The sequence below is a fragment of the Bubalus bubalis genome, chromosome 4 (assembly GCF_019923935.1).
Source record: "Bubalus bubalis isolate 160015118507 breed Murrah chromosome 4, NDDB_SH_1, whole genome shotgun sequence".
Taxonomy (NCBI): domain Eukaryota; kingdom Metazoa; phylum Chordata; class Mammalia; order Artiodactyla; family Bovidae; genus Bubalus; species Bubalus bubalis.
Genome location: NC_059160.1, coordinates 28,403,822 through 28,431,129, shown reverse-complemented (window position 1 = coordinate 28,431,129; position 27,308 = coordinate 28,403,822). Strand labels below are relative to the sequence as shown.

The 27,308-nt window shown below is 38.9% G+C and overlaps 1 protein-coding gene across 7 annotated transcripts in view; it reads right to left on the bottom strand.

Annotated features, from left to right (window-relative positions):
• The window catches only part of PIK3C2G (phosphatidylinositol-4-phosphate 3-kinase catalytic subunit type 2 gamma), a 504,349-nt gene that overhangs the window by 56,107 nt on the left and 420,934 nt on the right, over nt 1-27,308 (bottom strand). For all 7 annotated transcript variants that reach the window (XM_044941205.2, XM_044941209.2, XM_044941210.2 and 4 more), the window contains one exon: nt 1,859-1,934. In XM_044941205.2, coding sequence (XP_044797140.2) covers nt 1,859-1,934 — 76 coding nt within the window. The remainder of the gene's footprint in view (nt 1-1,858; nt 1,935-27,308) is intronic.

The window sequence follows — 27,308 nt, the reverse complement described above, 5'->3', positions numbered from 1 at the left end:
AAATCTTTAATCCAATTTTCTGTTGATGGCTGGAGCTGTGTTCCCTCCCTGCTGTTTACCTGTGGCCAAACTATGGTGGAGGTAATGAAGATAATGATGACCTCCTTCAAAAGGTCCCATGCATGTACTGCTACACTCAGTGCTCCTACCCTGCAGCAGGCTACCACCAAGCCATGCCTCTGCTAGACACTCCTGCACCCTCACATGCAAATCTGGGTCAGTCTCTTGTGGGGTCACTGCTCCTTTCTCCTGGGTCCTAGTGGACAAGCTTCAGTTTGTGCCCTCCAAGAGTCTATTTCTCAGTCCTGTGTAAGTTTTGGCAGCTCTGTGGTGGTGTTAATGGCGACTTCTCCAAGAGGGCTCATGTCATACCCAAATCTGCAGCACCCAGAGCCCCTGTCCCAGTGGCAGTCCACTGCTGACCCGCACCTCCACAGGAGACGTTCAAACACAGTTCTGTCTCAGTCTCTAAAAATATTTTATTTTGTGGACATCATTCTTCTTTAGATACATGCTATGAAATGTAAGAAATTTCCTTACTCAATACTGTTTATGGTTTAACTATAAAAGCAAAGCATCTTAGAGGGTAACATTACTTACATGAATAAAATATAGGGGCAATAAAAGTGATTTAATTATCATATATTAATTTAGAATTTGTTAGTATAGAGCAGTGCATAATGGAGAAGTGAGTGCTTGACTGAAAGTTATTTTCAGTCTAACAAGAGAAACAAGGCAGACACAAAAATAAATATGTAACAGTAAACAATCACACTATAAGACTTGATCTGGCTATAGAGAACTGTACTCATAAGGGGTAAGTAACTAGGATATCAGGTACAGAGAGAGGTGATGAGCAGATGGGCCTAATCTTAAAGGTAGAGAATATGAAGGTGGATGTGGACAAAAGGAAGACTGGGAGTTGCAAAGGGAAGTTTGGGGTGGTGGGGGTGAGGCCTAGCCAATTATGAGTTTGCAAATTTTGTGTGAGATAAAAACCAGTATCAGTGTTAGATGGCCACTGGCAATGGATTTACATTAAAGAATGCTTTAGATTGATAGGATATTTAAAAAGTCTTTGCCAATCTAGGTGAGATGATAGAAAAATTAATTAGAATTAACACACATTTGGCAGAGAATAGGGTAGATAATTTTGCTGGGCTCATTTAGGATCCTGATAATAAAATAAGACTTCATGAAGGAGGTGGAATAATTATTGAGCTTTAAAAAACAAGTATGAAACTGCTAGATAATTCATGGTCATTATTATTGCCCAATATTTATTTTTGTTATTTTCTAAGATGTTGAGTAAACTGTAAGATTTACATGCAGGGGAAACCAGGACCTCTCTCTCTGAAATGCAATTCCACCTCAAAGCACAATTAACTGAAATAAGTTAATAGTGGGATAGCATGGAATTATTATAATTAGACAAACAGACCTGGGTTTAATTTAACTTGATAAACATATTCTAAGGGGTTAAAAAGCTTTGAAAATGGTTTGAAAAGACCTTGAAAGCCTTATTGTTAAAAATATTTTAATTTGAAAATTAAAAAAATATAGTTCTGATTTTTTATACAATTGAAACTCAATAATTGTACATACATGCTCAGTTTTGTCTGACTCTGTGACCCCATGGACTGTAGCCCACCAGGCTCCTCTGTCCACAGGGATTCTCCAGGCAAAAATACTGAAGTGGGTTGCCATTTCCTCCTCCAGGGGATCTTCCCAATCCAGGAATTGAACCTGGGTCTCCTACACTGGCAGGCAGATTCTTTACCACTGAGCCACTGGGGAAGCCTCACAATTATATTGAAACTCAATAATTGTACATGGTAATAATGATAAAATTACTTGCCTAGGTCCACAGCTGATGATTCTTTCACTGCTTGGTCCACAGGCTCAGAGAGGAAAAAGTTAAGTACACAATTGCTCTGAAAAATAAGACAAAATATATTTTTTCATTTCATACATTTATTTATCATTCCTGTTCCTTAGTCTCTGAAAACACTGACCTAAACATAGAATATTTATAGATACATGTTTTATTTATAGATATATCTATATTTATAGATTCCATAAATAGGCAGAATATACTAGGAAGTTTATTAAGTCGATGCTATAATTTTTCACTAAATTAAGCTAATCTCTCACGAGATTAGAATCTGGCTGTTTTATATTTCTTTAAGAGGCTCAGGTGTACACTGCTTTTAGAGCTCACCACAATGTTTACATTCTTGAACTTTACAATTAAGCATCAATCTCACATGTCCTTTTTCTAGAAAATGTGTACTGTTGGACAAAGCTTTTGGAGAAGAATTACTCTCAGTAGGACACAGACACTCAGTGAAAAACCATTGCTCTTCAGGGTTCAGTTCTAGAAATGCTCACTAAGCTCTAAGCATTATGGAATGTTAGGGTATATTTAGAAAGAGAAGGATGCAAAAGGTGACCTCTGTATTAGAACACAATCTGATCAGTGGAGGAAACAGACTGTATTGAATGCTTCAGCAGAAACTCTAGTTCTGTGTAATTTTACTACAAAGAAGTGAGTGTACTTCCCTTTTAAACTGAGATAATCACAAACAAACTGACATTTAACCTGGACTCCAAATAAACGGGCTAACTGATGAATCAGAATGACTTGTCCTTAGTGACACTGACAGGCATTCTGTTTTAAGCCATTATATTGACACGCATTTTGTTTTAAGCAAAGTAGCCTTTCCTATATTTTTTTATCTGAAGGGCACCACTACATAACTGATTACTGCTTTTGACTATCATAAGCTGATGCCATGTTAGCTGCAAAGCCGCCTGACATTCTCCATCCTCCCCAGCTAGCTTTGTTCTGTGCAATGGCTCTTTCAACCTTTTCCAGAAACTTAAGCTTCCAACTCTGACTCCTTTCCTGATGATTTTGTCTCCACTCTAGAGAAAAACAAAAGGCAGATGGAGATTTCTGAATTTCCTGCTGAAAAATCTACAGATGCACAAAGTCATGATTTCTCTTTTCTTCCTTCTCCAAGGGAAGATCTGTCTCTCTTCCCATCTATTCTAAATTGAATTGTACCCTCCCCCAAAATGTTGAAATCCTAACCCACAGTAGCTCAGAATGAGAACTTCTTTGGAAATAGGGTAACTATAGATATAATTAGTTAAGTTAGGATGAGGTCATATGGTGGAGGGTGGACCTCTCATCCGATATGACTAGTGTCTTTATAAAAAGGCGAAATTTAGACATATTTCATGCTGCAAAGATGGTGTGGAGAGACAGGGAGGAGATGTCCATCTATCATCTACAATCCATGGTGAGAGCCTGGGATAGATTCTTCCTTCACACCTGTCAGAAGAAATCAACCCTGTGACACCTTGATTTCAGGTGTTCATTCACAGCTTCGAGAACCGTGGTGCAATGCATTTCTGTTGTTTTAAGTCACCCAGTGTATGGTACTTTGTTATGGCAACCCTTGAAAACTAAAACACCATTGAATGCTGCTCATGTCCTTCAGTGTCCCAGATTCTATACCTTTCTCCTCAAGAACCTTGCAGAATATCCCAGTCTATAGTCTTTTTCTTCCTTCCTCCTTTCCCTCCCTCCTTCCCTCTCATTCTTGCTTGCTTCCTTCTTTTCTCTTCCTTTCTTCCCTCTTTCTTTCTCTTTCTCAAGAATCAAGTATGGCCATTTCCCTTCACTTTACAACCATATTTCTCTTTTTATGATGTTTACATTTCTGTCCATTTTATTAATAGCATCTTATTTAAAAGTAGGGCTTCCCTTGTGGCTTAGAGGTTAAGCCTCTGCCTGCAATGTGGGAGACCTGGGTTCGATCCCTGGGTCAGGAAGATCCCCTGGAGAAGGAAATGGCAACCCACTCCAGTATTCTTGCCTGGAGAATCCCATGGACGGAGGAGCTTGGTGGGCTACAGTCCACGGGGTCGCAAAGAGTCGGACACGACTGAGAGACTTCACTTTATTTAAAAGTAACTGCAAGGGTGGCCACAGTATACATAAAGCACAAAAAGACTATAGCCCTAACAGTTATTCCTAGAGAAAATTTTCCCTCACCATTTCCATTCTTTCCAAGTTTTATTCCAGAAAGAGAGAGAAGGACGATTAATATGTCCATAAGGAGTAATCGCCATCACAATATTAACTTGGACAAAAACAATAAGAACCCAATTTAGCTGGTACCATCTTATTTTTCCTGGGATTCCCTTGTGGTTCAGCTGGAAAAGAATCCACCTGCAATGTGGGAGACCTGGGTTCAATCCCTGGTTTGGGAAGATCCCCTGGAGAAGGGAAAGGCTACCCATTCCAGTATTCTGGCCTGGAGAATTCCATGGACTGTACAGTCCATGGGGTAGCAAAGAGTCAGACACGACTGAGTGACTTTCAGTTTCAGTTTTCAGTATCCTATTTTCCCACTAGACAAGTTTAAGAAAAAGTCAAAGTTTTCTCAGTGTGGAAGAGTAGGACAGCTTTTACACTGACATGGTACCCCAGATGAGTTATAAAATTTCTCAAACCACGCAAAGTATACTCATACAAAAACAATTTCTTGTCATTAATGTCCCTTTCAAGTCCTGTTATTTTTCTCCTCTTTGACACAAACTTACGGGAAGAGCTGTCGGTACTCACACTGATTCCACTTCTTCAACTTCCTCTCACTTTATGATCTACCACACTCAGGTTTCTGTCATTAATCGAACTTTGAAAATGCTCTTACCATCATTTCTCTTGTTTAAGGTCTTTCCCCCTCCTAAATCCAATGGAGATTTTCTTGGCCCTTTATATATATATAGCTACTCCATTTTTAGTGAAAAAATTCTTTCACTTGCTTTCTTGTTCTTCCAGTTTTTCTTCCATTTGTCCTGCCATCTCTTCTTACACTTTTTTTCAGGCTCATTTTCATTTTGCTTATAACTTCAGATCTAGTGTCCTTCACTTCTAGGCTCATTTCTCTCATTGTTCTAACATGTTCTTTCTGGGTAATATTATCCCCTTTGGTGGCTTCTATATTCCCTGGTGGTCTAAGGGTAAGACTCTGAACTCCCAATGCAGGGAACCCAGGTTTGATAACTGGTCAAGGAACTGGATCCCACATGGTGCAGCTGAGAGTTCACACACCACAACTAAGACCCGGCGTAGCCAAATAAATAATGAATAAATACATAAATATTTTTAAAAAATAGACATTATAATGATTCACAAATCTACAGTTTTATCTCCATTCTATCTCTTGAACCTCAGCCCTCTACTTCACTACATCAAAATATCTTTTTATTGGCTTCCTTGACTGTTCTAAAGATAATTAAAACCCCCAAAGTACACAACTAAATGCATTTTCTTTTCCCTTGATTTGCTACTTCTTCCTGTGCATGCATGCTCCGTCACTAAGTAGTGTCTGACTCTTTGCAACGCTATGGACTGTAGCCCACTGGGCTCCTTTGTCCATGGGATTTTTCAGGCAAGAATACCAGAGTGGGTTGCCATTTCCTCCTCCAGGGGATCTTCCTGACCCAGGGATCAAGCCCACGTCTCCCATATCTCCTGCACTGCAGGCAGATGCTTTACCACTGTGCCACCGCTATGCTGCTGCTGCTGCTAAGTCGCTTCAGTCGTGTCCGACTCTGTGCGACCCCATAGACGGCAGCCCACTAGGCTCCCCCGTCCCCGCAATTCTCCAGGCAAGAACACTGGAGTGGGTTGCCATTTCCTTCTCCAATGCATGAAAGTGAAAAGTGAAAGTGAAGTCGCTCAGTCGTGTCCGACTCTTCCTGATCCCATGGACTGCAGCCCAACAGGCTCCTCTATCCATGGGAGTTTCCAGGCAAGAGTAGTGCAACCACTATACTGAACTGTATTTCCTCATGCTCTCTCACCTCTGCTTTTCTATATGTTCCTTTCTCCATCCTTTCCACCTCTGTCCACCCACTTGCCCAAGCTCTACTCATTTAGTCTAGTCAGTGTGATATCAAGAGCAGAGATCATTTATTCACTCATATCTAGTAGAGTAGTTTTAATCAATGAATATTTATTAATAAAAACATCTGATTTCAGATATAGAATACATTGATCTTCTAATGGAAATATTTTTATCTGTGTAGCAGTTTTATGCATCATTATAAACTAGTTGATTAGCAATTTTGATCTCTACATGTTGTTCTCTTGTGAACTTGTTTAATAATGTATCTTCAAGAAATATATCCATATTCAAAGAGCTGACCAAATCAAGTTTTTTAGTTTGAGAGTCTGAAGTCAAATTTCAGGCCGTGCAGAATTTGTGGAAAGAAATCTGACCTTCATTGGTTTTTGCCAACTAGTCAGTTATTCTTCTCATTTTGGCAACATTTTGACCTCACCTCCTAATGGTTATTAAACTTCAGTAGTAGGCAAAACATCTCCCCAATTAGTGTCTGAAATGTCACCACTAGCTAATTATTCCCTTGTGTTTACACTGTCATATCCTTGAAACCCTCATTTGTAATTCCAGGTGTGGGTGACATGCTTAACGCTAATTTCTTCTTGTGGCAAGATGGTTTTAACTCGATGAGAAACATGATCCAGTGTCAATGGAAGGGGAAAAAAAATCAATAAAAATGATGATAGGATAGGAAAGTTAATATTGCTGGATTTCAAAATAATTAATTAATTTTTTTCTCACATTTGACTTTACTTGTGCACATGTATCCCACAGCTTTTTAGCACATTGCACTACTGGAGAGTTTGGAGAATTATCGAAATGTTACTGCTACGATTGCTTTCACTGAAACTCTGAACCAGTGTTTTCAGTTGAGTTTGTACTGACCACCAGGCAGTGTGGCTGTCTTTAGTCGTGTAGACTGAGCAACTCTATGCGTGCCTTCTTTACATTGACTATAGATATACTCCTAGTCTTCAGGGCTCTCCAAATGTAGAGCTGCCAGATATAATAAATAAAAAACAGATGATGCTTGGGACTTCCTTGGTGGTCCAGTGGCTAAGGCTCTGCTCCCAATGTAGGGGAGCTGGATTCTATCCCTGGTCAAGGAACTAGATCCCACATGCTGCAATTAAAAAATTGCTGCATGCCACAATGAAAATTGAAGATCCTGCATGCTGCAACTAGGACCTGGCACAGCCAGATAAATCAATCAATATTTTTTTTAATATGGTCACAAAGAGTCGGACACGACTGAGCAACTGATCTGATCTGATCTGATATGTTTTTAAAAAAGATGATGTCCATGCAGTATTTGAAGTGTGAAAACTGAAAGTGTTAGTCACTCAGCTATGTCCAACTCTTTGCAATCCCCTGGATTGTAGCCGGCCATACTCCTCTATCCATGGGATTCTCCAGGCAAGAACACTGGAGTGGGTTGCCATGCCCTTTCCCAAGGGATCTTCCTGACCCAGGGACAGAACCTGGGTCTCCCACATTGCAGGCAGATTCCTTACCATCTGAGCCAGAAATTTATTTATCTCATATTTAGATTTAACTGGGCTGCCTGCATTTTATCTAGCTATCCTACAGTGTAAGATGCTTAAAGATGTATGAGCACACTTTTGGTTGTCTCAATGACTAGCGAGTACAATTGGCAATTAATGAATAAGGCTACTTATTCTAAATATCCTGACATACCTACAATATTCTCCCATCATAAAGAATGTTACTTTTCTGTTTAATTCTTCAAATGGTAATAGTTTCCCAGAGGAAAAACTCTACTTCATTCTAGAAATGAGAAAACTGAATATCAGAACTCATAAGGGGTTGACTGATTGAAATTAGTATAAAAAAGAATGTAGAGTATAATTGGTATGCCCAGGCTCAACTGTGTTACCACTGCCAATGACCTATAGACATGAAAAATACCTAGGGGGACAGGTGTGCCTACAGAGAGTTTTGCAGGAATCCTAGGGCACTCTAGTCTTCTGCACAAGCGTAAAGCAACTGGGACATATTGATGAGTTATAAACAGAAAAGTATGATATTATTTTCAGAAAAATAATTTTATACTTATATACTATATATTCTGGAGAAGGGAATGGCAACCCACTCTAGTATTTCTGTCTGGAAAATTCCATGGACAGAGAAGCCTGGCGAGCTACAGTCAACGGGGTTGCAAAGAGTCGGACATGACTGAGCAACTAACACACACAATATATTTATATGCCTAAGATATTTCTTAGAAAGTTTACAGTGCAGCATTGTGGAGGAAAGGAAAAATGGAAGCCAGACTTAGAGAATGTCATCAGCAAAATCCCTTGTAAGCTCAACATATTCTATTCTCCAAGTATTCCACTCTGCTTTCCTTGTAAGTTTCTGAAATGATGGTAGTGCTGTCTCACATTTCCCTTTATAACCCTAGTCCTGGTGATGGGGCAGGTCTCCTCCTTGTATCTCCTTTCTCTTCTAATCTCCACACTTGCTTCCTATCTAAGAATGCCTTGCTTTGAATATCCATGTCTACTACACAGCCCTCTCCCTCTTGTTTCACTTGTCTACTGACCTCTAGGTCACTGGCCTTTACTCCAAGAACATTTAAAATCTTGGAACATTTTCATTTTCTCCTATAGTACCAGTCACAATTCACACTTATGTTTTTCTCTTTTTTTCTTTCTTTCTTTCCAATTACTTTACAATATTGTAGTGGTTTTTGCCATACATTGACATGAATCAGTCATATACTTTAATATTGACACAAAACATCCTTTTAAAAAAACATTCATTTCATCCAGTAATCTTATTCTGCATCTCACTCCATTGCTCACTTTTGTTCTATTGATCTTATCTTGATCAATGACTGAAGCTCTTCCATTGTCTTGATTTCTAGCCTCTAAGGCTACAAGCACCCGCTCCCTCCTTTTCAGCTCACTTCCTCTAGTTATATAACTTGAACAATCTGTTGACCTTTACACTGAACTTAACCCCTCTCATATTCTCATATCCTTCCTTAGCCAATGTGGATCTCATGGTTGATACTTATAATAACTCTCTTGCATACTCCTTTCAACTCCTTTGACCCTTTCTCCCTTTAAGTTATCATTCACTTCCAAAAAATGAAAACAAAATAACTCTGGTTACTCTCTGCCAACTCTGCAACTGTAACAGGCTTGAAGAATGTTGCTAAAGAAAATCACTCATTCATGCTTACTGATCTTACTGTCACCTCATGCCCACTACCATGAGGTGGACATGCCAATCTTGAATTGGCATTCAAGAGTTTCTAGCAGTTTTAAACATATCACTATCCCATTTAGTGTTCCATTCACCTATAGGACTATTTAATGTCTTAACTTCACTCCTCAAAATGCGAACATGCTTTCTCCCTCTTTCAATCTTCTTGTTGATAGAAAAAACAGCCGCAGAGAAGAATTTTTATAAGCTCCCAACATCTGTCATCTTACCATACCTCTGCCATTTTGTCTGCTATGTAGGTGGACTGCCTGTGCTCTAATTTGAGACTGATTTGGGCACCAGATTAGCATGCCTTCTTCTCTACTTTACGTCATCACTCTGATATCTGGTTAAGTGCATCACCAATTTTTGATTCTTTAGTGGATTTTCCTACTAGCTTATACATCATTCATTTCAATAAAAAAAATTCTTGACTTACATTTCCCTGCACACTATTTCCCCCCCTCCTCCTTTGCCTCCCCTCCCCATTCATCCTTAGAGCAAAGATTCTGCAAGGATTGTTTTCTTCTTTCTACCCCAAATTTCTCTCTTCACATTCTCCTTTGAGCCCATTTTAATCAGATTTTTGTTCCCAACACTCTCATCAAACTGACTTGGTAAATTCACCAAAGATATCCATTTTGTTAATCCAGTGGTCAGTTCTCAATTTTTGACCCATCAGTAGCATCTGAAACAGCATGTCATCATCCCTTCTTCTTTGAAACATTTCCTTCTCTTGGATTCCAGGCACCAGATTCTTTCAGTTTCCAACAGATTGCTTTTTCTAAGTCTCTTAGATTGATTCTCTTCCATCAGATCAAATTTCAAAATTGGTGTGCTACATGGTCTCATCCACAGACCTCTTCTCTTTAATATTTACATTTTCACCCTAAGTAATATCCAGTCTCATGGCAAGAAAAACCAATTATTAGCTGAAACTCCAATATTTATATTTCCAGTCTCTCTTTCCCCCTCAGCTGAAAACAGTCAATTTTCTACTCGACATCTCTACTTAGAAGCCTCATAAGCAACTCAGTATATTTTGATCAAACTCCTGAAAACCCTCACTCCCCACTGCTCCTCCTGTAGTTTTAACCATCACAACATTCAACCAATACAAGCTTGTATGGCCATAAAGGTGGGTTGTTGGCCTGCATTTATCCTGATTAATCAGTTCGTGTGCCCTAACAGTTGTTAATATATGGAACATCCTTCCTATGTAAAACATTATATACTTGGTGAATAAATTAATGCATGGTTGGTATTCATCTTCAGTTCAGTTGAGTTCAGTCATTCAGTTCTGTCCCACTCTTTGTGACCCCATGAATGGCAACACACCAGGCCTCCCTGTCCATCACCAACTCCCAGAGTTTACCCAAACTCATGTCCATTGAGTCAGTGATGCCATCCAGCCATCTCATCCTCTGTCGTCCCCTTCTCCTCCTGCCCCCAATCCTTCCCAGCATCAGAGTCTTTTCCAATGAGTCAACTCTTTGCATGAGATGGCCAAAGTATTGGAGTTTCAGCTTTAGCATCATTCCTTCCAAAGAACACCCAGGACTGATCTCCTTCAGAATGGACTGGTTGGAGTGCCTTGCAGTCCAAGGGACTCTCAAGAGTCTTCTCCAACACCACAGTTCAAAAGCATCAATTCTTTGGTGCTCAGTTTTCTTCACAGTCCAACTCTCACATCCATACATGACCAGTGGAAAAACCACAGCCTTGACTACATGGATATTTGTTGGCAAATAATGTCTCTGCTTTTGAATATGCTACCTAGGTTGGTCATAACTTTCCTTCCAAGGAGTAAGCATCTTTTAATTTCATGGCTGCAATCACCATCTGCAGTGATTTTGGAGCCCCCCCAAAAAATAAAATCTGATACTGTTTCCACTGTTTCCCCATCTATTTCCCATGAAGTGATGGGACCAAATGCCATGATCTTCGTTTTCTGAATGTTGAGCTGACTTTCTCACTCTCTGTTTTCACTTTCATCAAGAGGCTTTTTAGTTTCTCTTCACTTTCTGCCATAAGGGTGGTGTCATCTGCATATCTGAGGTTACTGATATTTCTCCCAGAAATCTTGATTCCAGCTTGTGCTTCTTCCAGCCCAGCGTTTCTCATGATGTACTCTGCATATAAGTTAAATAAGCAGGGAGACAATATATAACCTTGACGTACTCCTTTTCCTATTTGGAGCCAGTCTGTTGTTCCATGTCCAGTTTTAACTGTTGCTTCCTGACCTGCATATAGGTTTCACAAGAGGCAGATCAGGTGGTCTGGTATTCCCATCTCTTTCAGAATTTTCCACAGTTTATTGTGATCCACACAGTCAAAGGCTTTGGCATAGTCAATAAAGCAGAAATAGATGTTTTTCTGGAATTCTCTTGCTTTTTTGATGAGCCAGCAAATGTTGGCAATTTGATCTCAGGTTCCTCTGCCTTTTCTAAAACCAGCTTGAACATCTGGAAGTTCATGGTTCACATAATGCTGAAGCCTGGCTTGGAGAATTTTGAGCATTACTTTACTAGCGTGTGAGATGAGTGCAATTGTGCAGTAGTTTGAGCATTCTTTGGCATTGCCTTTCTTTGGGATTGGAATGAAAACTGATCTTTTCCAGTCCTGTGGCCACTGCTGCATTTCCCAAATTTGCTGACATATTGAGTGCAGCACTTTCATAGCATCATCTTTCAGGATTTGAAATAGCTCAACTTGAATTCCATCACCTCCACTAGCTTTGTTTGTAGTGATGCTTTCTAAGGCCCACTTGACTTCACATTCCAGGATGTCTGGTTGTAGGTGAGTGATCATACCATCATGATTATCTGGGTCATGAAGATCTTTTTTGTACAGTTCTTCTGTGTATTCTTGCCACCTCTTAACATCTTCTGCTTCTGTAAGGTCCATATCATTTCTGTCCTTTATCAAGCCCATCTTTGCATGAAATGTTCCTTTAGTATCTCTAATTTTCTTGAAGAGATCCCTAGTCTTTCCCATTCTGTTGTTTTCCTCTATTTCTTTGCATTGATTGCTGAGGAAGGCTTTCTTATCTCTCCTTGCTATTCTTTGGAACTCTGCATTCAGATGCTTATATCTTTCCTTTTCTCCTTTGCTTTTTGCTTCTCTTCTTTTCACAGCTATTTGTAAGGCCTCCTCAGATAGCCATTTTGCTTTTTTGCCTTTCTTTTCCATGGGGATGGTCTTGATCCCTGTCTCTTGTACAATGTCATGAACTTCTGTCCATAGTTCATCAGGCACTCTATCAGATCTAGTCCCTTAAATCTATTTCTCACTTCCACTGTATAATCATAAATGTATTTATCTTAAATGATTCTAAAGTTATTGAGCTTTGATATCAGTGACCCAGGTAAATGCACTAAGCTATACTAAATACTCTGTGAGGTTATACATATTTTTTCTTTGCTAAAGTCGATCTTTATTTAACTAATATAGGATTCTTAATGTCTAATAATGTGTTTTTAAATTAGAAATTCAGTCAGCAAAAAGTAATTCTAAAAGCCAACTGAGCAATTTTAAACCAAAATCTCCCTCAGCTTATATTTCAAACTCAGAGTTCATATTAATAGTTTGTTTACCAATTATATTATTAAGTCATTTGTAATTTAAAATAATTGATTTTTGAGAGAGTTGATCAATTCAAAGTCACCCAAAACCTAAGTGTTTTTCTAATATCATATGACTATATTCTTGTTCTCAAAGACGACAGAGAGTTAAATCCTTGCAAAGATCAGAAGTAATGTAATATGACACTGAGATCAATTTTTTCTTTCTTTAAAATAACACATTAAGAATTCCCATTTATTAACTGGCCAGCCAACATCTAGAACTGACTGCAAGATTTAGTTTCAGCAAGTTAAAACAATAAGCTAAATCTATCTCTCTCAAACACCATGAAGCACTATAAAAATGTGAATTTAAAAATGAATTCCTTTAAGAGTTTTAAATCAAAGTTGAACAGTAATTATATTTTATTGCTTTTTTCATAGAGCAGCTTGTCAGAATGTCCAGTCTTTAATGTAGTTCAACCCACTATATTTGTATTGGAGTTACGTGGAAGAATGGCACTGTGAAAAATAGTGAACTTCTAAGGAATCTTTTATAATCCTGGCTCTAAAATGTCATCAGCATTTTTCCAGAGTCTGAAAAATAATCTTAGTTTTACTGATGATACACATATGACATTTATCCTGCCTGCATCATAAGCTCAGCCAGCTTCAAATAGGAAAAGAGCAATATAGTGACAAATGCAGTAATTAACATCTGGGTTTAGCAAGCAGAGAACAAGAAACATATGTTCACTATTAAGACAGGATTTACCCGTTTGGATTTATTTTGACATTTGATTTCTGCTTAAAAAAATAATATGGCTTATGCTGAAAGTGATAGCATTCCTTATTTTAAGGGACTACTAGAAATAAGCAATAAGACTGAGAAGAGCTAAAAAATACAGTGAATATGGTTTTTAAAAGTTTTCAGACAACAGCTGTTGGATTATCTCAGCTAAACCCAATGTGGGAACACACTTGTTTAGGTACTGCAATCATTTGCTGTAACTTTTATTACATGTTTATATTGCCCTTTATAAAGATCTTACTTAGTTTACAACATAATTTAACCAAAACAGAGCAAAATTTAAAGAAACAAAAGGAATTCCTGTTATGACGACTATCGTTTACTTGTGGAAGGAAATTGCACATATTGAAAGAACAAAAGAAGTTTCAATCAGTTTGAGGAACGGGAGTCAAGCTAAATAAACAAACAAAAACCAAGTAGATAGAGGGCTAGGATGTCTAAATTGGTGCTTACAGCCTCATTAGAAGAAAGTGAAATAGTGTGTAACTGCAGTCCTCATTTATGTCTGTTTTATCAGCCATTTTATGTGTGCAGGAGGGGAGTGGAGAGAAGAGAGAGAAGGAGAGGGGAGAACGATGGTCTCAGGGATTCATAGTCATCCCTCTCTTTGAGTTGCTGGCTAGAGGAGCTATTCCACGTTCAAGGTCAGAAGGGGCGGCAGTGAGGAGATAGCCCTTGTCCAAGGTAAGGAGCAGTGGCTGCGCTTTGCTGGAGCAGCTGTGAAGAGATACCCCACGTCCAAGGTAAGAGAAACCCAAGTAAGACAGTAGATGTTGCAAGAGGGCATCAGAGGGCAGACACACTGAAACCATACTCAGAGAAAAATATTCAATCTAATCACACTAGAACCATAGCCTTGTCTAACTCAATGAAACTAAGCCATGCCTTGTGGGGCCACCCAAGATGGGCAGGTCATGGTGGAGAGGTCTGACAGAATGTGGTCCACTGGAGAAGGGAATGGCAAATCACTTCAGTATTCTTTCCTTGAGAACCCCATGAACAGTATGAAAAGGCAAAATGATAGGATACTGAAAGAGGAACTCCCCAGGTCAGTAGGTGCCCAATACGCTACTGGAGATCAGTGGAGAAATAACTCCAGAAAGAATGAAGGGTTGGAGCCAAAGCAAAAACAATACCCAGCTGTGGATGAGACTGGTGATAGAAGCAAGGTCTGATGCTGTAAAGAGCAATATTGCATAGGAACCTGGAATGTCGGGTCCATGAATCAAGGCAAATTGGAAGTGGTCAAACAAGAGATGGCAAGAGTGAACGTCGACGTTCTAGGAATCATCGAACTAAAATGGACTGGGATGGGTGAATTTAACTCAGATGACCACTATATTTACTACTGCGGGCAGGAATCCCTCAGAAGAAATGGAGTAGACATCATGGCCAACAAAACAGTTTGAAATGCAGTACTTGGATGCAATCTCAAAAACGACAGAATGATCTCTGTTTGTTTCCAAGGCAAACCATTCAATATCACAGTAACCCAAGTCTATGCCCCAAACAGTAACACTGAAGAAGCTGAAGTTGAACGGTTCTATGAAGATCTACAAGACCTTTTAGAACTAACACCCAAAAAAGATGTCCTTTTCATTATAGGGGACTGGAATGCAAAAGTAAGAAGTCAAGAAACACCTACAATAACAGGCAAATTTGGCCTTGGAATATGGAATGAAGTAGGGCAAAGGACTAATAGAGTTTTTCCAAGAAAATGCACTGGTCATAGTAAACACCCTTTTCCAACAACATAAGAGAAGACTCTACACATGGACATCACCAGATGGTCAACACCAAAATCAGACTGATTATATTCTTTGCAGCCAAAGATGGAGAAGCTCTATACAGTCAGCAAAAACAAGACTGGGAGCTGACTGTTACTCAGATCATGAACTCCTTACTGCCAAATTCAGACTTAAATTGAAGAAAGTAGGGAAAACCACTAGACCGTTCAGGTATGACCTAAATCAAATCCCTTATGATTATACAGTAGAAGTGAGAAATAGATTTAAGGGACTAGATCTGATAGATACAGTGCCTGATGAACTATGGATGGAGGTTCGTGATATTGTACAGGAGACAGGGATCAAGACCATCCCTATGGAAAAGAAATGCAAAAAAGCAAATGGCTGTCTGAGGAGGCCTTACAAATAGCTGTGAAAAAAAGAGAAGCAAAAAGCAAAGGAGAAAAGGAAAGATATAAGCATCTGAATGCAGAGTTCCAAAGAATAGCAAGAAGAGATAAGAAAGCCTTCCTCAGCAATCAATGCAAAGAAATAGAGGAAAACAAAAGAATGGGAAAGACTAGGGATCTCTTCAAGAAAATTAGAGATACCAAGGGAACATTTCATGCAAAGATGGGCTCGAGAAAGGACAGAAAGGGTATGGACCTAACAGAAGCAGAAGATGTTAAGAAGAGGTGGAAATAATACACAGAAGAACTATACACAAAAAATCTTTATGACCCAGATAATCACGATGGTGTGATCACTGACCTAGAGCCATACATCCTGGAATGTGAAGTCAAGTGGGCCTTAGAAAGCATCACTACAAACAAAGCTAGTGGAGGTGATGGAATTCAAGTTGAGCTAGTTCAAATCCTGAAAGATGATGCAGTGAAAGTGCTTCACTCAATATGCCAGCAAATTTGGAAAACGCAGCAGTGGCCACAGGACTGGAAAAGGTCGGTTTTCATTCCAATCCCAAAGAAAGGCAATGCCAAAGAATGCTCAAATTACGGCATAATTGCACTCATCTCACACACTAGCAAAATAATTCTCAAAATTCTCCAGGCCAGGCTTCAGAAATACATGAACCGTGAACTTCCAGATGTTCAAGCTGGTTTTAGAAAAGGCAGAGGAACCAGAGATCAAATTGCCAACATCTGCTGGATCATGGAAAAAGCAAGAGAGTTCCAGAAAAACATCTATTTCTGCTTTATTGACTATGCCAAAGCCTTTGACTGTGTGGATCACAATAAACTGTGGAAAATTCTGAAAGAGATGGGAATACCAGACCACCTGACCTGCCTCTTGAGAAATTTGTATACAGGTCAGGAAGCAACAGTTAGAACTGGACATGGAACAACAGACTGGTTCCAAATAGGAAAAGGAGTATGTCAAGGCTGTATATTGTCACCCTGCTTATTTAACTTCTATGCAGAGTACATCGTGAGAAACGCTGGGCTGGAAGAAGCACAAGCTGGAATCAAGATTGCTGAGAGAAATATCAATAACCTCAGATATGCAGATGATACCACCCTTATGGCAGAAAGTGAAGAGGAACTAAAAAGCCTCTTGATGAAAGTGAGAAAGGAGATTGAGAAAGTCGGCTTAAAACTCAACATTCAGAAAATGAAGATCATGGCATCTGGTCCCATCATTTCATGGGAAATAGATGGGGAAACAGTGGAAACAGTGGCAGACTTTATTTCTTTTGGCTCCAAAACCACTGCAGATGGTGACTGCAGCCATGAAATTAAAAGACGCTTACTCCTTGGAAGGAAAGTTATGACCAATCTAGAGAGCATATTGAAAAGCAGAGACATTACTTTGCCAACAAAGGTCCATCTAGTCAAGGCTATGTTTTTTCCAGTGGTCATGTATGGATGTGAGAGTTGGATGTGAAGAAAGCTGAGTGCCGAAGAATTGATGCTTTTGAACTGTGGTGCTGGAGAAGACTCTTGAGAGTCCCTTGGACTGCAAGGAGATCCAAGCAGTCCATTCTGAAGGAGATCAGCCCTGGGATTTCTTTGGAGGGAATGATGCTAAAGCTGAAACTGCAGTACTTTGGCCACCTCATGCGAAGAGTTGACTCATTGGAAAAGACTCTGATGCTGGGAGGGATTGGGGGCAGGAGGAGAAGGGGACGACAGAGGATGAGCTGGCTGGATGGCATCACTGAGTTGATGGACGTGAGTCTGAGTGAACTCTGGGAGTTGGTGATGGACAGGGAGGCCTGGCGTGCTGCGATTCATGGGGTCACAAAGAGTCGGACACGACTGAGCGACTGAAGTGAACTGAACTGGTTTTACTGATGATACATATATGTGTATCATTGGTAATTGAAACACATATGATACACATATACCTTGGGTTCAGATTAAACCTCCAGAGACATCTCTCACATCTAACTTAACTCTGATACTTGAGACTGGACTTCAAAGCAGCTTTTTCATCTCATTTCCCTGACAAGAAAACAAGACTGCTCACAACTGAGTATGCCCCTGAAAGGGTATATAATACTTTATTTTAAAAAGGTAATGTTGTCCAATTTCATTTTCAAGATGCACCTACTACTTTCTTTTCTCTTCCTTTTCCACTCACTGCCATTTATTATTTATATTTAATGTCTGTATTTATCACCATATTATAAACTCATTGAGAGTAAAGAATATATTGCATTATTTTAATCTTTCCAATTTGTTCTCTACAACCAATTTAAAGTTTTTAATCTAGAGTGTTATACATAGTAAGTGATCAGTAAAAATTAAAAGCCTTTACAGAGTTATGTACAGTGATATAAAATATTTTTAAATAGTTACAAATACATGCTTCACGTAACTAAAAAAGACTGCAATGTTTAATGTATAGACATAATAGAATTATTTGTCTTTCCTACATTGCCAAATGATAAGCGGCTACGGAAGAAGAAAAGTATTTTTATGAGGATTTTTCCAGGGTCAGAAATGAGGATAATCCTATCACAGGAGTATTCAGCAGAGAAATATCTGCTGAAATAAAATAAAATAAAATATCTGCTAAAATAAAATAAATTTATTTTATAAATATTATAAATTAACTGTTTTTTAGAAGAGGAAAAATATGTGTATGTAAACAAGTCCTCTAAGTTGTCCATATCACTTAAAATAATTACAATATTTATGTTATATCCCTGACTTTATAGATTTTAGTGTTTATGCAGATAGCTCTTTTAAAACATATGAGAGAAGGGAAGAACTGCATCAGTAATACAAAGTTTTTTAAAAATTTCAAAATAACATGATTTACTTTGGAGTTATTTATGTGATTTTTTAGGCCAATAATGTTTATTTAGCTGCTCTTAAAATAAGTTTTCATTCCTTGTATATAAACAAATGGAATCAGGGAAGCATACACCAGCATATGGAGACACTTAAGCTTTCACTGTGGATAATCTATTTGAAGATAATTGAAAATTGATATTATACATCACGGAGAACCTGGGTGGTCAGTCAGGTCACACTGCTTATTAAGGCTAGTCAGCATCTGCTGATGTCCCTGTCAAATTATTAGTGTTCTATCACTGTATAATATGTATAACGAGTAATGGATCAGATGCATAAAGTTCGTTGCTGTTTAGTTGGTAAGTCATGTCTGATTCTTTGTGACCCTGTGGACTGTGGCCTACCCAGCTCCTCTGTCCATGGGATTTTCAGGCAAGAATACTGGAGTGGGTTGCCATTTCCTTCTCCAGGGTAATCTTCCCAACCCAGGGATTGAACCTGCCTCTCTTGCATTGCAGGTTGGTTCACTGAGCCACCAGGAAAACCCCCATAAAGTTCCTTAGCAATAAAGGAAAGAAACGCCCATGTGTGAAATTATGAGTCTTTATGAAGCTCTGGAACATAATCGACATACACAGAATATGGACAAGGATTGTAATTTTCTTAGAGCAGTGTACATATCTGATTCAGCTTTTGAATTTCTAGAGCTGTTCCCAAACCTGGTGGTGTCAGAAACGTGTGTGTGTGCTCGTCACTTCAGTCGTGTCTGCCTCTTGGTGACCCTATGGACTTATGGCCCGCCAGACTCCTCTGTCCGTGGGATTCTCTAGACAAGAATATTGGAGTGTGTTGCAATGCCCTCTTCCAGGGGATCTTCCCAACCCAGGGATTAAACCCACGTCTCTTATGTCTCCTGCATTGGCAGGCAGGCTCTTTACCGCTAGCATCACCTGGGAAGCCCATGTCAGAAAAAGGTTCTTAAAAAAACCACACCAATACCTAGCTAGATACAGCCATACCTTGGAGATATTGCAGGTTCAGTTTCAGAACACCATAATAAAGTGAATAAAGCAATAAAGTGAGTCACACAAACTTTTTGGTTTCCTGGTGCATATAAAAGTGATGTTTATAATATACTGTAGTGTATTAAGTGAGCAATAGCAATATGTCTTTAAAAAACATACATAACTTGTTTAAAAATACTTTATTGCTAAAAGAATGCTGACTATCATCTGAGCCTTCAGCAAATTGTAATCTTTTCAATGGTGGAGGGTCTTACCCTGCTGTTGATGGTTGCTGACTAATCAGGCTGAAGGTTGGGGTGGTTGCAGCAACTTCTTCAAATAAGATGACATGCTGCCTCTTTGACAAATGATTTCTCTGTAGCAGGCAATGCTGTTTGATAGCATTTATCCACAGTAGAATGTTTTTTAAAATTGCAATCAATCTGCTCAAGCTGTGCTGTTGTTTCATCAACTAAGTTATGTAATATTTAAAAGTTTTTGCTGTCATTTCAGCAATCTTAATGGCATCTTTACCAAGAGTAGATTCCACCTCAAGAAACAAGTTGATTTGCTTAACCATAAGAAGCAACTCCTCTTCATCTGTTAAAGCTTCATCATAAGATTATAGCAATTCAGTCCCATCTTCAGGCTCCACTTCCAACTCTAACTCTCCTGCTATTTATATCATATGCAGGTCAGGAAGCAACAGTTAGAACTGGACATGGAACAACAGACTGGTTCCAAATAGGAAAAGGAGTTCATCAAGGCTGTATATTGTCACCCTGCTTATTTAACTTCTAGGCAGAGTACATCATGAAAAATGCTGGACTGGAAGAAACACAAGCTGGAATCAAGATTGCCGGGAGAAATATCAATAACCTCAGATATGCAGATGACACCACCCTTATGGCAGAAAGTGAAGAGGAACTCAAAAGCCTCTTGATGAAAGTGAAAGTGGAGAGTGAAAAAGTTGGCTTAAAGCTCAACATTCAGAAAACGAAGATCATGGCATCCGGTCCCATCACTTCATGGGAAATAGATGGGGAAACAGTGGAAACAGTGGCAGACTTTATTTTTCTGGGCTCCAAAATCACTACAGATGGTGACCGCAGCCATGAAATTAAAAGACGCTTACTCCTTGGAAGGAAAGTTATGACCAACCTAGATAGCATATTCAAAAGCAGAGACATTACTTTGCCAACAAAGGTCCCTCTAGTCAAGGCTATGGTTTTTCCTGTGGTCATGTATGGATGTGAGAGTTGGACTGTGAAGAAGGCTGAGCGCCGAAGAACTGATGCTTTTGAACTGTGGTGTTGGAGAAGACTCTTGAGAGTCCCTTGGACTGCAAGGAGATCCAACCAGTCCATTCTGAAGGAGATCAGCCCTGGGATTTCTTTGGAAGGAGTGATGCTAAAGCTGAAACTGCAGTACTTTGGCCACCTCATGCGAAGAGTTGACTCATTGGAAAAGACTCTGATGCTGGGAGGGATTGGGGGCAGGAGGAGAAGGGGATGACAGAGGATGAGATGGCTGGATGGCATCACTGACTCAATGGACGTGAGTCTGAGTGAACTCTGGGAGTTGGTGATGGATAGGGAGGCCTGGTGTGCTGCGATTCATGGGGTCACAAAGAGTCGGACATGACTGACTGACTGATCTCTCTCTCTCTCTCTCTGTAGTTACTTCCCCCACTGAAGTCTTGAACCTCTCAAAGTCATCCATGAGGGCTAGAATCAACTTCTTCTAAACTGTGAATGTTGATATCTTGGCCTCTTCCCAGGAGCCATGAAATGATTTTAATGGCATCTAGAATGGTGAATCCTTTCCAGGAGAGCATCAATTGACTTTGCCCAGATCATCAGAGGCATCACTATCTATGGCAACTTTAGCATTAAAAAATGTTTTTTCTTAAATATTAATGTTGGTGTAAACGTAATTGCAGTTTTTGCATTGTGGATATTTGCCATTTGATATTGGAATGCATTCTTAATAAATGCAGTCATGTTATACATCATTTTAATGTGCATTTCTTGGTTTATATATTTTTGCTAATGACTTATTACTTGCTGTATATTTGATATTTACCTTAGATGATTTTAAGACAAAAAGCAAATCTGAGCGATTTTCTTCTTTGAATTCAAAATGGATCGTAAAGCAGTGGAGACAACTTGCAACATCAACACATTTGGCCCAGGAACTGTTCATGGATATACAGTGTAGTGATGGTTCAAGAAGTTTTCCAAAGGAGATGAGAGCCTTGAAGACGAGGAGCACAGTGGCCAGCCATCGGAAGGTGACAGTGGCCAATTGAGAGCATCATCGGAGCTGATCCTCTTAAAACTACATGAGAAGTTGCCAAAGAACTCAGCGTCGACCATTCTATGGTGGTTCAGCATTTGAAGCAAGTGGGAAAGGGGGAAAAGCTCGATAACTGGGTGCCTCATGAGCTGACTGAAAATTAAAAAATGGTCGTCTTTAAGTGTTGTCTTCTCTTATTCTACACAACAACAATGAACCATTTTTCAGTTGGATTGTGATGTGCGATGAAAAGTGGATTTTATAAGACAACCAGCGGTGACCAGCTCAGTGGCTAGACTGAGAAGAAGCTCCAAAGAATTTCCCATAGCCAAACTTGTACCAATAAAAGGTCATGGTCACTGTTTGGTGATATGCTGCCAGTCTGATCCACTACAGTTTTCTGAATTCCGGCAAAATCATTACATCTGAGAGGTATGCTCAGCAAATCAATGAGATGCATGGAAAACCACAGCATCTACAGTTAGCATTTGTCAACAGAATGGGCCCAGTTCTTCTCAACAACACCCAACTGCACGTCATACAACCATTGCTTCAAAAATTTAATGAATTGGGCTACGAAGCTTTGCCTCATCCACCATATTCACCTGAGCTCTTGCCAACCAACTACCACTTCTTCAAGCATCTTGACAACTTTTTGCAGAGAAAATGCTCCCACAACCAGCAGGAGGCAGAAAATGCTTTCCAAGAATTCATCAAATCCTGAAGCACAGATTTTTATGCTAAATGAATAAGCAAACTTCTCATTGTCAAAAACGTGTTACTGGTAATGGTTCCTATTTTGATTAATAAAGATGTGTTCATGGTCTGAAACCACAATTACTTTTGCATCAACCTAATAATAAGACTTGAAAGTCAAAATTGCTCCTTGATCCATGGGCTGCACAATGGATGTTGTATCAGCAGGCATGAACAATATTAATCTCATTGTCCGTATCCATTTAGTGCACTGTGAGTGAACAGTAATATTTTATAAAGAGTCTTTTTTTTTTTTCCCCTCAGCAATAGCTCTTCAACAATGGGCTTAAAATATCCAGTAAACCATGTTGTAAACAGATGTGTAAACAGATGTCATCCAGGCTTTGTTGTTTCATTTACAGACCAGAGGGCACAGTAGATTTAGCATACTGTTTGAGGGCCCTAGGTTTTTTGGAATTGCAAATGAACACTGGTTTCAACTTAAACACCAGCTGTATTAGTGTAATTACTCTCCCTTGACAAGAGAGTCAGCTTGAGCTTTGAAATTCTAAAGCCATGCATTGACTTCTATCTGTGAAAGTCCTGCACAGCATCTTCATCCAAAGGAAGGGTGTTTTGTTTAAACCAAAAATCTGTTGTTTAATATAGCCACCTTCATCAATTATCCTAGCTAGATCCTTTGGATAACTTGCTGGGGCTTCTGTATCAGCATTTGGTGCTTCACCTTGCACTTTGAGGTTATAGAGACAACTTCTTTCCTTAAACCTCATGAACCAACCTCTGTGAGCTTCAGACTTTTCTTCTGCAGCTTCCTCACCTCTCTCAACCTTCATATAACTGAGGAGAGTTAAAGTCTTGCTCTTTGTTTTAAGGGAATGTGTGGCTGGTTTGATTTTCTCTCCAGACCACAAAAACTTTCTCTTATCAGCAGTAAGGCTGTTTTTATTTCTTGTGATTCATGTGTTCACTGGACTAGTACTTTTAATTTCCCTCGAGAACTTTTGCTTTGCATTCACAGCTTGACTGAGTATTTGGTGCAAGAGGCCCAGCTTTCAGACCATCTCATCTTTCAGTATACCTTTCTCACTAAGCTTGATCATTTCTAGCTTTTGATTTAAAGTGTGAGATGTGCAACTCTTCTTTCCACTTGAACATTTAGAGGCCATTGTAGGGTTACTCATTGGCCTAATTTCAATATTTTTGTGTCTCAGAGAATATATGGAGGCCCAAGGATGGTGGTGGCAAGAGAGAGAGAGAGAGAGAGATGAAGGCAAGGCTAATCAGCAATATGGACCAGTCAGAACACACAAAGGCTCAAAGTCTTATATGGGTCCAGTTTGTGGCACCCTCCCAAAACAATTACAGTAGTAATATTAAAGATCACTTGTCTCAGATCACCAAAACAAATATAATAATAGAAAGATTGAAACATTTTGAGAATTACCACAATGTGACACAAAGGCACAAACTGAGCATATTCTGTTGGGAAAATGGCACCAATAGATTTGTTTAAAGTAGGGTTGCCACAAGCTTCAATTTGTTAAAAAAAAAAAACAAACCATAATTCCTGTGCATGGCAAATAAAGCGAAGTGCAATAAAACGGAGTATACCTATATCTCCCTTTGCCTGTATGACCAGCATCTCTAAAGACTGGCCTTAGAACATACTTTTTAAAACCTCCCCATGAAACACTTGATCAGTAGGTACTATTTTGGTTTCTTGGTCAGAAAGTATACAATGTAGGCAATCAATAAACATATGCTGAGTGACAGAGACAGTAGATTTTGAAAGTATTAATAGTCTTTATTATTCCAGTCTTCAGATTTAATTTTTATTGATTTTATCTTTGTTAATCTAGCACTATTTTATTTTGTTATATAGAAAGGACAACTAAGAAGCAGATGTAGGATTTGCATCTTAGGAAGGTATTTTCTTGTACTTCAAATACTCATTTTACAAAATTCAATTAAACTATTAGCAGGGTGTTACTTTGTGAGAATCACACCCATCATATTAGTTTCCTTTTGCTTGATACTATTATGGCACAAAATAGGATTGCTCTCTTTGGAAGTCCAAGGTTAGAAAGTGGTTGACATAGCCTTACTGGGAGCATTTCTGGGATCTGTGATTTCACAGTAGTATCTATCTCATGTTTGATGGTATAAATGTATCTTCTATTTTCTTCTCCTTTTTTTTTTCCCATTCAAATCCTAGATCTTAATTCATCTGAAACAAAAATAATGTGGTGCTTGAAATTTCTTAAGCCTTGTTTTCCCTTAATGTTTGCCAATGGAATTTAAGAATAGCACAAAACAAAATAAAAACATCTCTTCTTGAGGCCTCTTCAGTAGCACTTTAATTTAGCACAGTAGTAAATGTGAATGTGATGAAAACTGAGGTCCTCTGGTAGTTCTGTTCAGCTGTTTCAGTGCAGCTGTGATCATGATGAACTGTAACACTATTCATTAAAACTTGTGGTGATAAACTTCACTTTGCAAGTCTTCTCTACCTGTATATGTCTGACTCCTTTACTTTTCCCCTCTCATGACAGTCCTCTGCTAACAGTTCTCTGTGAACCCATCCTCTAGGCAGATATACTTAGGAAATCTCTGTTGTTGCCATACCAAGACAGATGTCAATATTTACCCTATTCACACCAGGACCAGAAATCAGAAGCCTCTTCACTTTGAACTCACTTGCCTCTGCTTAAATAGGCCAAAGCCTGACATTTTCAATGGTTACTAGATATTTTGTCAATTACCCTGAAAAGTCTTTAAAACAGTCTTTAAAACTATCTAATCTGTAAGGCAGCCCTCAGCCTGAAAGATGACAATCCCATTCACGGTCCTCTCAGCATGATCCCTTACAGACAGTTGTCATAGCCATGTGTCATTCACTATGACAAAGTGAATGGACATGACCTTCAGAGAATGTCAGAGTTAGTCAGAACATTAAGAGTTCAACACACTACATTCTTGAATATGCAAAAAGCATTTGAAGTCCAATGACATAAATTCAGTTGCCTTGATCCTATAGAACAGAAGTTCTATCTCTTATCACTTATTTCCCATTACTCACTGATTTGAGACCTAAATACTAAATATATTCAAAAGATATAATATATAGTTTATATTGAGTATGCTAGTATAATATTGGGTTGGCCAAAAACATTCTTTCAGTTTTTCTATAAGATTTACAAAGAAGTCCTAATGAATGTTTTGGCCATCTCAAACAGTTAAATTCATGCACATGCAAGATATCTACGTATATCATTTAGTATAGTGTAGCTTTTCTATTGTCTAGTGCTGTCTCAACAATCATTTTACATCTTTGTTTTCAGTTAGATTATTATGTGGTTCTGTTCCCATGATGAACAGATACTGTTCACTTCTTTCTCTTTGTTCATAGCAGATATGTTACAGATGTGCTCTGAGTGATCTTTCTGAAGGGTAAAATCATGACCCAGTGCACCAGTAATGCTCATCATTTACAGCATGGCCAAGCAGTGTTTCTGGCTTTAGCAGTAGGTAACCAAGGAACTTGTCCTCAAGCTGGCAGCTAGCAAGATTCTCCAGACCATTGTTTACCAAGCCAGAGGTGTCTGGTCACAGGGTTCATGTGGGGTTATACAGTGGGGTGAGAAAAAAATCAAAATTGCATTCATATTTATTTTAAAATATCATCCAAAATTTCCCCCAAATTTTGCATTATTTTCTATAAATTTTAAAGCCTTTATTGCTTACTAGCATCTTAGTTTATATATTAAAAATAAATTATATATTTTGGGAGCATGCATTAAATTAAAATAAAACTGGTAAGAATAAGTTAGGAGACTGCTAGTACTCTTCAGATGCAAAGTTTCAGTCCCCTAGGTTTTACAAAACAACATAAATTCTATAGGTTAATATATGCTAATAATTCTGTTATTTTTCATTTAAAGTATTTGTTAAATATTGATGAGATTATAAGTGTGCTATCCATGAATAAAAATTAAGTGAATATAGTCATTGATTTCTTTAAGCTTCCAAACAAGAGAAAAACATGTAACCATAATGGATACTTTGTCCTTGCAATTCCCCTTGTCTAGTGCAACTTTTTCCCAGTTGCTATTTACTAACTTGTATTATGTTTGCCCTTTAACAACAACCTGAATGCCATACTCCCTGGGCTGCCGTCTTTACCTCACTGGGAACTGGGTTAAGTATACCTCCTTAAGTGCTCAGGCATTTGTCCTTTGATACAAAACAGCATCTCCAGCTGAGCTACCAGCCTGGAAACAATATTGCAGCACAATGTTCTTGAGTCCAGATTTGCTAAAAATCAATAATATAGTAGGGTACCTTAATATCTACTACATTGGAAACCAAATATCTGACCATGTCCAAACTGGAAAAAAAAGAGGAAAGATGACTAGACTATGAAATATGGTTCTCAAATATGTCCTGGGAATTTCCCTTGTGATGCAGTGCATAAAAAAAAAAAAAAAAATCTGTCTACTAATGCAGGGGACATAGGTTCAATCCCAGGTCCAGGAAGGTTTCACATGCAACAGAACAACTAAGCTCATGCGTTTCAACTACTGAGCCTGAGCTCCAGAGCCTGTGAGTGGCAACAATTGAGTCCACTGTCACACTTACTGAACCCTTAGTGGCTAGAACCTGTGCTTGACAACAAGATAAGCCACCTCAATGAGAAGCCCTCATGCCCCTGCTCACCACAACTAGAGAAAGTCAGAGCAAAGCAATGAAGACCCAGCAGAGCCAACAGCA